Genomic DNA, 13,428 nt, shown 5'->3' with positions numbered 1-13,428 from the left:
GAGGAGACTGGCTTTTCATAGCAGCGCCTGCAGAACTGTACATCCTCAAGTTTTGGCCAGATTTGGCACAGACCAACAGGCTTCATCTGAAAAACATCGTCCTTCATCATAAAAGCTGAAAGTGTGACGCGTGACAAATGCTTGGATTTCATGCATGATTTTCAAGAATAACAATGATGCTATGAGCACTCCATCAGTTAAAGTTTACTTATTAGTCACAAATAAGGCTTACATTAACACTGCAATGAAGTTACTGTGAAATTCCCCTAGTCGTCACACTATGGCACCTCTTCAGGTCAATGCACCTAGCTAGCACGTCTTTCAGGCTGTGGGAGGAAACTGGAGCACCCGGAGGAAACTTACGCAGACACACCGAGAACGTGCAAACTCCACACAATGATCCAAGCCGGGAATTGAACCCAGGTCCCTGGCGCTGTGAGGCAGTAGCACTAAGCACGGTGCCATGTGCAATATGGTTTAATATGTGCGCTTGAACGCAGAAATCTGAATATATATTCAAACAGTTCAAGATCATCGGCAGACTCCTCGGGAGCATCTTTGAAGAGAGGAAACCCCCATGACACTACAAGATAAAAGTGGCAAATCTGGTCTGTTCCAAAACTGAAAAAAATAGTCTATTAAAGGCTATTTCTACAAAGACCACTTTTTGAAGCATTTCTCCCCTCCTGTTTAGGAAGAGCCGACTCCTGCTGGGTACCGAATTCAGAATTGGTAGTGGCAATATTGTGCTTTCTTGACCAATGAGTTACTTGAGAGAAATCTGTACAGCAGATTATGCAATTTCTGCGTGCATATGGTTAAACTTGATCCCTGTTTTGTTTAAGGTGCAGTTCTGTAAGAGGCAAACAGCAATCGACAGCAAGAATCCCAACTCGGGTTCAACAACACTGACCCCCAGAAATGCAACATGACCATCAATGTCGTATCCTGCAATGCAGATGAACATTTTACATTGCTAAAATGCAGTACAAAACTAGTATGATTAAGTCAATAATTGATAATATCTAATGGGATAACAGAAAGCAACTTGTTTTGCAAAATGAACAAAACAGACTGATCCAAGCTCAAATTCAACAATGATCGTTCTTGCACTCTCTCATCCAACCGTCCTTCCTCTTCACTTACTGGGCAAAGCAAAGTCTGCTGGCAATGGGATTTCACCAAGCCTGCTTACCTCTATGCTGAAATAACCTCTGTCCACATAATCGCCAAGGAAGAGGTATCTGGTACTGGCTGGTGACCCTCCCACTTCAAATAGCTTCATCATGTCAAAAAACTGACCATGAATGTCACCGCATACTAGAAGAAGACAATAGCTGCATTTTAGACTCAAATCAACATTTATCATCAAAGCACCGATACTCACCCAGAACATCTACTGCATAGAAACGCACTCCTTTCACTTTGTGCGTGAAGGAAGTAATTAGCTATCATCCATAAAGAACACAGATATTTATCTTCAATGGAGAGGCCCCATTGGTTATATATGACACGAGGGGCACTACTCCACAAGCATGGAAGAGGCAAGGAGACAGGCCTTCCTAGTCGATACGGGATCGAACCTGCTCCGCTGGCGTCATCGTGCATCACACTCTAGCCATCTATCCAACTGAGCTAACTGACACCCACACTTAAATAACCAGGTTAAAATGATGTTATTCTAGTTTAAATGGAATCATCTGAGATTTTTGTTTTTACTGATGAGATCACATTGAAAATTGCACACTTCAAACCAATGGTAAATCCAGCCTGAAACAAAGTGGATACGGTAATGTTAACCTTCAGGCTCCTGCTATCAGCTTACATTCAGGGGTGTCTGTTGAACAGTATTAACGTATTATAATTTTGCTTAATCAGGCAGCAATCAGTGATTACTAATAATAAGAGGCTTAATCTAGATTCTGTGTGCAGCAGTGAGAAGGGTTAATTACATAAATCACATACTGACAGTTAACTGTTTAGCAACCGTGCAATAAAGGTCAATTAGCTGAACTTTTTCTAGTGTATGGCAACTGATGCAGCACCTGCTGTAGTTCCTTGCTGTGAGCGGTCTTGCTGACTAACTTCTCAACTAAGCTGGGAGCAAGAAGAAAAGTATAAGAAGAGTATCAAAACACAGTCGAATATTAATTTTTTTGTCTGTGCCCTTCATCAGATCCTTCTTCAAAAAGGTTAATCAGTCTCCTAACGCTATGGAACACCTGCAGTGCCTTCGACACAAGGTGCAAAATATAGAGCTATCCACCCTTGGGAACTCATTTAAAAATATGAAGTCTTGGCTTCCACCCAAAATTCTACAAACCCTTTCAAAATGTGGACTGACACTTACATTCATTCATCACCAACATTCGTTAATTATCTATTTGCTTTTTTAACTTTACCTTTGGTGGTATCTACAGAGAGTTAAAAAGAAATGGCACTGAAAAGCGAATTGTGATAAGTTAGCTGCAACCTGGTGTCTGACACTTGATAATTCAGCTTAATAAATTTACTTTCGACATCACCCAGCATCCAATGAGGAGCAGGTCCCTAGCTCTCACAATATTTAAGGTATAAGGTGCTTGAGGAATACAGGTTGCAGGACCCTAACAGGAAGGCAATGCATTATAATCTTAAGTATAATTACTATTTGAAAAATTTACACATTAAAAAAGTGTATTTTCATTTCAGTGAGGCAGACGACGCCAGTCAGTTCTTTCTGCTGTCATTGTCCAGGAACGGAACAACTAGAAAGTCTTGCTATGAATGGTACACAAATCCAAACGTGTTTCAAACTCTTCTTTATAATATGAATCAGAAGCAGCAGCCTGATTATACTGAGTGCGTGTTTACCTCTGGCAATAGAATCTTACAGCAGAGTTCGTCATCATTTGGTGCATTCTGTGCCTGCTTTGGTTATTTTAAAGAACTATCCACCTCTTTCTTCCCGCATTGACCTGAAATTTGTTCTTTTGCAATTACTTGTGGGCTTTGCTGGTCAGTCCTAACCGCCAAAGCCAAAACTAATCCAAATTTCAGTTGATCTACAATCAAGACAATTTTCTTGTGGGGATAACAGACAAAGGAAGAAAATCTGACTGTCCTTTTCACTGCATCGCACAAGGATACAGAGGCCAACTGTACTCATGCTCCAGGACTAGCTATCCACTAGCCACGCTGTTCCAGTACAGCTACAATACTGGCACCCACCTGGACAGCAGGACAAATCAAATCAGGCCAAATACTGCTCCATCAGCCTCCTCTAGACTAGACCAGACCATCAGCAAAGTGATGGGAGTTATCACACATTAATAATGCTATCAAGCGACACTTTACACCACAATAAGCTGCTGACTGATGTTCAGTTTGGGTTCTGCTAGGCTCACTTGGTTCCTTAGCTTATGGTTCAAACATGGGCAAAAGAGTTGAAATCCAGATGAGATACAAGTGATGGCCCTTGACATTAAGCCAACATTTGACCGAATGTGGATCAAGGAGCCCGAGCAAAATTGAAATCAATGGGAATCGGTGGGAAAGCTCTCCACTAGTTGATGGAAGCTCGCACAAAGGAAGATAGTAATGCTTCTTGAAAGCCAATTATCTCAATCCCAAGACATCACCACAGACATTCCTCAGGGTAGTGTCCTAGGCTCAACCATCTTCAGCTGCTTCATCAATGACCTTCCCTCCATCACAAGGTTCAGAAATGGGGACGCTCGCTAATGATTGCACAATGTTCAGCACCGTTCACAACTCCTCAGATACTGAAGCAGTCTGTGACCATATGCAGCAAGGCCTGGACAGCATTCATGCTTGGGCTGATAAGAGGCAAGTAACTTTCTCGCCAAACGAGGGTTAGGCAATGACCATCTCCAACAAGAGAGAACCATCTCCCCTTGTCATTAAATGGCCTTCCATCACTGAATCCCTCAATATTAACATACTGGAAGCTATGACTGACCAGAAATTTAACTGGACCAGCTACTTAAATACTGTGACTACAAGAGCAGGTCAGAGACTGGGAATTCTACAGTAACTCACCAAAGCCTGTTCTATCTTCAAATCAAAATCAGGAATGTGCTGCAATACTCACCACTTGCCTGGATGAGTGCAACTCCAACACTCAAGAAGTGCAAAGCTATGAAGGAAAAAGGAGGCTACATGTTTGGCATCCCATCCACAACCTTAAACATCCACTCCCTCCACCACTGGTGCAGTGACAACAGTCTGATATACAAGATGCTCTGCAATAAGTCACCAGCACCTTCCAACCTGTGACCTCTACCCCCATAAGGACATGGGCAGTAGGTGCAAGGGAAAATTACCTTTTGCAAGTTACCCTCCGAGCCACACAGCATCATGACTTGGAACTATGTTGCCATTCTGCAATGTCCAACTATCTTGGGGGGTGTGGTTTTGCACAAGAAAAGATGTAGTATGCACATTTGGATTCAAAGTAACATCAGATTTATTGAAGAGCTGTTTTCTGTTCTGCACAGTACAAAGCTCTAAGTAAAACAGCAGCCCGTGGCAAGGCCCTAATGACATCACCATCAAATCATGTGTTCAGCTCTTAATGTGTGTATAAATATATAACACGTTCCTTCACCTTTGTGGATTCAAAATATTGCAACTCCCTTCCTTAACAGTGCATATACCTACACAAGATGGGTTGCAGCAGTTCACAAATGCGGTTCATTGCTGTTTTCTCAAGGGCAATGATGATGGAGAGCAAATGCTGGCTTTGCCAGTGACAGTCAACCCATGAAAGAATAAACAAAACGAGCTAATTCGACACTGACCTTCAATCAATTCCAGGACCTTCTGGCTTATTTGGTGTTGTTCCTACACTCACTAAGCCATCTGGCAAGCACTAAAAAGGCATTCAAGCAGTAAATTCTAAAGTTTAATGATTTACTTTAGAAAAGGAGCCAAATTCCAGAGTCGTAATCCTAGAGTATGCACCCACATGGTACATTGCCTCAAGAAATGTTGCACTGGGCAGCAATAATAAAGTAGATCATTTATTTCAACTGAGTCTGGCGTTAACTAGGTTTTCAATGGGAGTGAGGGGAAGGAGAGAGGAATACACACATTTAAATCAGCAGGCACAGGAAGTAAGCTGGCGCCTCACCTGTTATTGGGGCTTCCACTTCAATCATGGTCTTTTCCCTTCGCAGGATTTCAGCTCCATCATTAATAATTCTAAGTGCAATTTCTTCCTCTACCCGACCTTCCTTAATTAAATGATTTTTCAAAACGTCCACCCTAGGTTTGCCGTTGACGTCGAAGACCTCCTCAAATGACAAGCGATGGGTCGGTGGAAAGGGCACAGCTGTAGGAGGGTGACACAGAGCAAAGTAAAATGCGTCAATTGCTTCTGAATAGAAAACAGATGACAACTGGCACTGATGAACCACATTAATCTAAACATCAAAAGCAACGCAAAACGTTGCATAGTTCCAACAACAAATGAGTTGGCAATTTGGGATGGGGAAAGGATGAGACCAAAATATATCACAACAGATCTCGGTCAAATATTAAAGAATTCTCTTGAACCCCAGCAGCTCAGTTTTTATTCCTCATTCTGCCATCTGTTCTTAGTTGCGATTTATCTCACTCGGCCCTGATGATTTAGCAGATAAAGAGACTGCCCAGTGCAGCTACATTGCCCATGAGGTACAGGCTTGATCTATATTGTGGACTAAGCTGATCTCAAGCAACAGGACACTAAAGCTCAGTGTTTCAGGGATAAGGAAAGGAATAATAATCAGTGAATTGCTCGCAATATTTTACATCGCCAATCAACTCCTGTTGGAAACTGCACACAAAAGTGGCTGAAGAAAGAAGCGAGTTCCATTGTGAGGCTCTACCTGGATGAATCACCTGCCAACTCATCATTCAGTTTGATACATGAACAAGGTACCTGCCACCAACTGAACAAAAAGGGAGGAGAAAAAAAACAATGAAAATTGACAAACCTTCATGGAACTGGTGATATGCACAACTTATTAAAGCAGCTGTGTAATATTTAATGAACAAATTGGAGAAGACTATAACAGCATGAAAACCAATAAAACACAGTTACATAATAAGGCTAGAAATTTCCACTAGTACAGAGTAAAATCCTCAACAACTCAGCTGCCTACACTGTGGAGAAAGGAACGGAAGGTCATTTGTCTCAAGTGTCACAAACTGCACTACTAAACTTCAATATCCACACACGGTAACTCTTGTTTTTCTCTTGTGGAGTTGTGGGTTCAATCAGGTTTGGGATGTTAGCTGGATAATCACCATCAACTCCAAACACTTCCTGGTAGATGCGGTATGATTACAAGCAAAGCATTCTTTCCTGCACCTCAACAATGCCTCTCAAACTCAACTTCACATCAACAGCCTTGTACTGGGATATCCAAAGTGTCTGCCTTGTGCTTAATGCAATTGTGCCAGATTTAAATAATTTAAACCTTTTTGTTTTAGTTTTTGGCGTGTGGCTCACTCTGACAAGTTCTGTATTTGCCACCCACCTCTCATTTCTCTCAAGGTCTTGGGCTTTAGACCCTCAAACTGCAGCACGGTGGCACAGTGGTTAGTACTGCTGCCTCAGAATCGGGTTCGATTCTGACCTTGGGTCTGTGTGGAGTTTGCACATTCTCCCCACGTCTGTGTGGGTTTGCTCCGGGTGCTCCAGATTCCTCCCACATTCTGAAAGACATGCTGGTTAGGTGCATTGGCCATGCTAACTCTCCCTCAGTGTACCCGAACAGGAACGTGACGACGAGGGGATTTTCACAGTAACTTCATTGCAGTGTTAATGTAAGCCCACTTATGACACTAACAAATAAACTTCAAAAAAGTAAAACAAACTGTTGCAGTCCATATGGTGAAGTGCTCCCCATCGCGCTGAACAAAGCAAGTTCCTGCGTTGTGACCCAATGACAACCAAGGAACAGCAATTTCTTCTGCTGTATTCGTGAAATTACGTTGCATTCACATTTTTGAATAATCTAAATTTTCTAACTGCAAAAATGAATTTAAATACAAGTTTATTTATTAGTCACAAGCAAGCTTACATTGACACTGCAATGAAGTTATGAAAATCCCCTAGTTACCAGACTGCGGCACCTGTTCGGGTACACCAAGGGAGAACTTAGCATGGTCAATGCACCTAACCAGCATGTCTTTTGGACTGTGGGAGGAAACCGGGGCACCCAAAGGAAACCCACGTGGACACAGAGAACATGCAAATTCCACACAAACATTGACCCAAGCTGGGAATCAAACCTGGGTCCCTGGCGCTGTGCGGCAGCAGTGCTAAATTAGCAGTAGCAGCTTGTAATCGACTGGAAGTAAGACCTTTTACACCCCCATGGCAGCCAAGTGTTTCGTAGCCAATGAAGTATTTTTTAAAGGTAGTCACTGGTGTAATGTAGGGAACACAATATCCAGTTTGTGTACAGCAAGCTCCCACAAAGCAGTGTGGGTAAGATGAGATCACCTATTTTAATGATATTAACTGATGAATAAATATTGATGTGGAGATGCCGGCGTTGGACTGGGGTAAACACAGTAAGAAGTCTCACAACACCAGGTTAAAGTCCGACAGGTTTATTTAGTAGCAAATGCCACTAGCTTTCGGAGCGCTGCCCCTTCGTCAGGTGAGTGGGAGTTCTGTTCACAAACAGGGCATATAAAGACACAAACTCAATTTACAAAATAATGGTTGGAATGCGAGTCTTTACAGGTAATCAAGTCTTAAAGGTACAGACAATGTGAGTGGAGAGAGCGTTAAGCACAGGTTAAAGAGATGTGTGTTGTCTCCAGACAGGACAGTGAGATTTTGCAAGCCCAGGCAAGTCGTGGGGGTTACAGATAGTGTGACATGAACCCAAGATCCTGGTTGAGGCCGTCCTCATGTGTGCGGAACTTGGCTATCAGTCTCTGCTCGGGTTCCTTCACTTCGGGTAAGCGTTCTCCAAGGCGGCCTTCACGACACACGACAGCGCAGCGCTCCGAAAGCTTGTGGCTTTTGCTACCAAATAAACCTGTTGGACTTTAACCTGGTGTTGTGAGACTTCTTACTGTGTTTACCCCAGTCCAACGCCGGCAACCCCACATCATGACTACCATCGACACCGCAAACTGCCGGCTCCAAGTGGAGAGGATCTCCAAGAAGATCGCGCATATTGACACAGACATCAAGTTTCTACAAAGATGCAAGAAAGCAGACAAGATACCGAAAGGGCTACAGATCACGAACCCACTCAGGTCAACCTATAACACAGACTACGCTGAGAGACTTTGCCGTCGCACCTCTCTCACACTCCTCAAACACCTCGTACACCAGCTCTACAGCAAACACCGCATCCTGGAAACCAAGATAGAATCCATATTCTCAACTTGCGCTCAGGACGCAGACCAGCTGCGAAACTCTGCCAAGCAGATGAGACAAAGGAACTACACCATCTAGATGCACACCAAGAACAGGAAACTTGAGAAACTCGGCATCACCACCAGCAGCAACCAAGCCTCCCTTGGTACCACAGTAGAAAACAGTACCACTGCAGGGAAGTCCATTGTCAACTTGTCGGACTGCACACTTCAACCAGATGAAATCGAAGTTCTCAGCCGAGGGCTCAATTTCTGCCCCACCACCAAAATAGACCCCATCAGTCTTGCAGCAGACACAGAGGAATTAATCAGGTGAATGAGGCTGCAGGAGCTCTTCCACAAACCCCAAGAGGCCAACAGCGAACCCGATGAGACAGCCAATGAACCGGAACAGCTGACAGAGAGATCCGCAGTGCAGCAACCGAAGAGGAAAGAGTCGAATTGGACTCCTCCGGAAGGCCGCTGCCCTCGACTTGACATGTATGCCAAGCCATCAAGAGGTGCATCAACACCAGATTCATCAGCCGCACTCAAGACAACCCCGAACATCACCCAAGCACAACGCAACGCCATCCGCGCTCTCAAGACCAACCGCAACATTGTCATCAAACCAGCAGACAAAGGAGGGGGCATCGTCATAATGAACAAAACAGATTACTGCAAAGTGTACCGACAACTGAACAACGAGGAACACGACAGACAGTTACCCGCAGATCCGACCAAAGAACACACCCGTCAACTCAACAGACTGATCAAGACCTTTGATCCAGACCTTCAGAGCACCCTCCATGCTCTCATCGTACTCCCTGCATTGGAGATCTCTACTGCCTCCCGAAGATACACAAGGCAAACACACCTGGCCGTCACATCGTATCGGGCAATGGGACTCTGTGCGAGAACCTCTCCGGCTATGTCGAGGGCATCCTGAAACCCATTGTACAAAGAACCCCCAGCTTTTGTCGCAACACTACGGACTTCCTACAGAAACTCAGCACACATGGAGCACTTGAACCAGGAGCACTCCTCGTCACAATGGATGTCTCGGCACTCTACACCAGCATCCCCCACGATGATGGCATTGCTGCAACAGCCTCAGTACTCAACGCCGACAACTGCCAGTTTCCAGATGCAATTTTACAACTCATCCGCTTCATCCTGGACCACAATGTCTTCACCTTCAACAACCAGTTCTTCATCCAGACACACGGAACAGCCAGGGGGACCAGATTCGCACCTCAATATGCCAACATCTTCATGCACAGGTTCGAACAAGACGTCTTCACCGCACAGGACCTTCAACTGATGCTATACACTAGATACATCGATGACATTTTCTTCCTTTGGACTCATGGTGAGCAATCACAAACAACTATATGATGACATCAACAAGTTCCACCCCACCATCAGACTCACCATGGACTACTCTCCGGAATTGGTTGCATTCTTGGACACACACATCTCCATTAAGGACGGTCACCTCAGCACTTCACTGTACCGCAAGCCCACTGATAACCTCACGATGCTCCACTTCTCCAGCTTCCACCCTAAACACGTTAAAGAAGCCATCCCCTACGGACAAGCCCTCCGTACACACAGGATCTGCTCAGATGAGGAGGATTGCAACAAACACCTCCTGACGCTGAAAGATGCCCTCATAAGAACAGGATATGGCGCTCGACTCATCGATCGACAGTTCCGACGCGCCACAGTGAAGAACCGCACCGACCTCCTCAGAAGACAAAAACGGGACACGGTGGACAGAGTACCCTTCGTCGTCCAGTACTTTCCCGGAGCGGAGAAGCTACGACATCTTCTCCGGAGCCTTCAACATGTCATTGAAGACGACGAACATCTCACCAAAGCCATCCCCACACCCCCACTTCTTGCCTTCAAACAACTGCACAACCTCAAACAGACCATTGTCCGCAGCAAACTACCCAGCCTTCAGGAGAACAGTGACCACGACACCACACAACCCTGCCACAGCAACCTCTGCAAGACGTGCCGGATCATCGACATGGATGCCATCATCTCACGTGAGAACACCATCCACCAGGTACACGGTACATACTCTTGCAACTCGGCCAACGTTGTCTACCGGATATGCTGCAGGAAAGGATGTCCCAAGGCATGGTACATTGGGGAGACCATGCAGATGCTACGACAACGGATGAATGAACACCGCTCGACAATCACCAGGCAAGACTGTTCTCTTCCTGTTGGGGAACACTTCAGCGGTCACGTGCATTCGGCCTCTGATCTTCGGGTAAGCGTTCTCCAAGGCAGCCTTCAAGACACACGACAGCGCAGAGTCGCTGAGCAGAGACTGACAGCCAAGTTCCGCACACATGAGGACGGCCTCAACTGGGATCTTGGGTTCATGTCACACTGTCTGTTACCCCCATAGCGACTTGTCTGGGCTTGCAAAATCTCACTAACTGTCCTGTCTGGAGACAATACACATCTCTTTAACCTGTGCTTAACTCACATTGTCTGTACCTTTAAGACTTGATTACCTGTAAAAACATGCAATTCCAAACATTATTTTGTAAATTGAGTTTGTGTCTTTATATGCCCTATTTGTGAACAGAACTCCCACTCACCTGACGAAGGGTCAGCGCTCCGACTTTAACCTGCTGTTGTGAGACTTCTTACTGTGAATAAATATTGGCCAAGGCATTTATGTCCGTTGGATAGAGCAGACAGGACCTTGATTTAATATCTCATCTGAAAGATGGCAATTCACTGCCTTTATGGATGTGACAAATACTATGGTAACTTTATTGCCGTTTCTTCTAAGCTTATTAATCAGCTTTCTTTCTGCCTCCTCTCCCTGGTTTCAGTTCCAATTATGCAAAATACACGCAGGAAACTGATCCCATGAGATGCAGCATGGGGAAACCAAGGATGCCCTTACTGGGGAACTCCCGGTGCTGGATCACATCAATCACAACTGCTGAAGATTGGATCATCGCAGCCAAAAATACAAACCAGTCAAAAGACAGATTGTTTACCATCTCATATAACAGTTAGAATATAATGTTTCTAATTGCATCACTGGGAAAGATCTTAGTCTGATATCATGTGTTAAAGAGATTTGTTGGGGATGGGGTGGGTGTAGAGAGAGAGAGAACTGAAACTGCATGTTACGACATAATAAGGAAGAATGCAATTCAAGTCTGAAGACAGGGAGCACGAGAAAACATTAGAAGCAGCCACAAGGTGCCTGAGCACTGATTGTAGCTGATCAGTGGGAGATTGCTGCTGTTTGAGAAGATCAAACTTTTGACAACATATCTCTGAAATTTTCCTCTGCAAACAACATGCAATCAAACATGCCTGTCACACAAGTTCCTTTTTTAAATATTTTCACATCTTTTGAAGGTTCTAACCTGTCCGATACCTGGCCCAGGTGGTCAATCCTTATGAACGAGTCCAGGATTCGGGCATCCACAATGTGCCTCAGTGGCCTTGGGCTACCTGCCCCATGAAACACTGGCAACTCAATTTTCCACTAATACTCATGCGCTTTGCTTGCCTTGGTTTTAAGGGTCTGGGGTTTGAGATCATCTCTCAGCATTGTTTTCTCACTGACGGAGAACTAGATGTTAAATCAATGTACCTTAAAATGCAGCACATATGTGGAAATCTGTCACACAGATGAGTGCAATTCCCTACATTCTAGAAGATGACGAGGACCCAGCTTCACTGCCGCCTTACAGGTGCCCCTCGTGACAAAAACAAATCCATAAATCAGTGAACTAACCAAACTTCTGCATCTTTCAAATACAGATTTCAAATGTGAGTTTATTGTTTCTGTATCTTGTTGATCCAACCTAAGTAGGCTTCCACTAACTACCTTATGAGATACAAAAGAATCATAGGTGGGTTATGTATAACTAGTTAGAGAGATATGAATCATAGGTGGATTATGTATAACTAGTTAGAGAGATATGAATCATAGGTGGGTTATGTATAACTAGTTAGAGAGATATGAATCATAGGTGGGTTATGTATAACTAGTTAGAGAGATATGAATCATAGGTGGGTTATGTATAACTAGTTAGAGAGATATGAATCATAGGTGGGTTATGTATAACTAGTTAGAGATATGAATCATAGGTGGGTTATGTATAACTAGTTAGAGAGATATGAATCATAGGTGGATTATGTATAACTAGTTAGAGAGATATGAATCATAGGTGGGTTATGTATAACTAGTTAGAGAGATATGAATCATAGGTGGGTTATGTAGAACTAGTTAGAGAGATATGAATCATAGGTGGATTATGTATAACTAGTTAGAGAGATATGAATCATAGGTGGGTTATGTAGAACTAGTTAGAGAGATATGAATCATAGGTGGGTTATGTATAACTAGTTAGAGAGATATGAATCATAGGTGGATTATGTATAACTAGTTAGAGAGATATGAATCATAGGTGGATTATGTATAACGAGTTAGAGAGATATGAATCATAGGTGGATTATGTATAACTAGTTAGAGAGATATGAATCATAGGTGGGTTATGTATAACTAGTTAAAGATACTGATTATGAAAACAAAATTAGAAAGTTCTCCTACATAGCAACATAAAAAACAGGAGTAGGCTTTTTGATTCTGATCCGCCATTCATGATGATCATGGCTGATTATCCAACTCAACAGTCTGATCCCGCCTTTCCCCCATGTCCTATGATCCCCTTATACCCAAGAGCTATATCTAACTGCTTCTCGAAAACATGAAATATTTTGGCCTCAACTGCAAATTCCACAGGCTCACCACTCTCTGGGTGAAGAAATCTGAGGGTTTACCCCATATCCCGAGACATGACACCTGGTTCTGGACTCCTCCACCATAAGGAACATCTTTCATGCATCTACCCTGTCTACTCTTGTTAGAATTTTTTTTAAAAATTAATTCATGGGACGTGGGCATCACTGGCTGGCCAGCATTTATTGCCCATCGCTCGCTGCCCTTGAGAAGGTGGTGGTGAGCTACCTTCTTGAATCACTGCAGTCCACATGCTGTGGGTT

General features: G+C 43.9%; 1 protein-coding gene across 4 annotated transcripts in view; it reads right to left on the bottom strand.

Moving 5' to 3' along the window:
• Window positions 1-13,428, bottom strand: part of LOC144480360 (serine/threonine-protein phosphatase 2B catalytic subunit beta isoform) — a 106,809-nt gene that overhangs the window by 53,871 nt on the left and 39,510 nt on the right. For all 4 annotated transcript variants that reach the window (XM_078199781.1, XM_078199782.1, XM_078199780.1 and 1 more), the window contains exons 2-3: window positions 5,135-5,335; window positions 1,196-1,320 (exon numbers count right to left, since the gene is read on the bottom strand). In XM_078199781.1, coding sequence (XP_078055907.1) covers window positions 1,196-1,320; window positions 5,135-5,335 — 326 coding nt within the window. The remainder of the gene's footprint in view (window positions 1-1,195; window positions 1,321-5,134; window positions 5,336-13,428) is intronic.

Source organism: Mustelus asterias, chromosome 28 (assembly GCF_964213995.1).
Source record: "Mustelus asterias chromosome 28, sMusAst1.hap1.1, whole genome shotgun sequence".
Lineage (NCBI taxonomy): Eukaryota > Metazoa > Chordata > Chondrichthyes > Carcharhiniformes > Triakidae > Mustelus > Mustelus asterias.
Note: the sequence above shows the minus strand (reverse complement) of the source record. Positions and strands in the feature narration are given on the sequence as shown.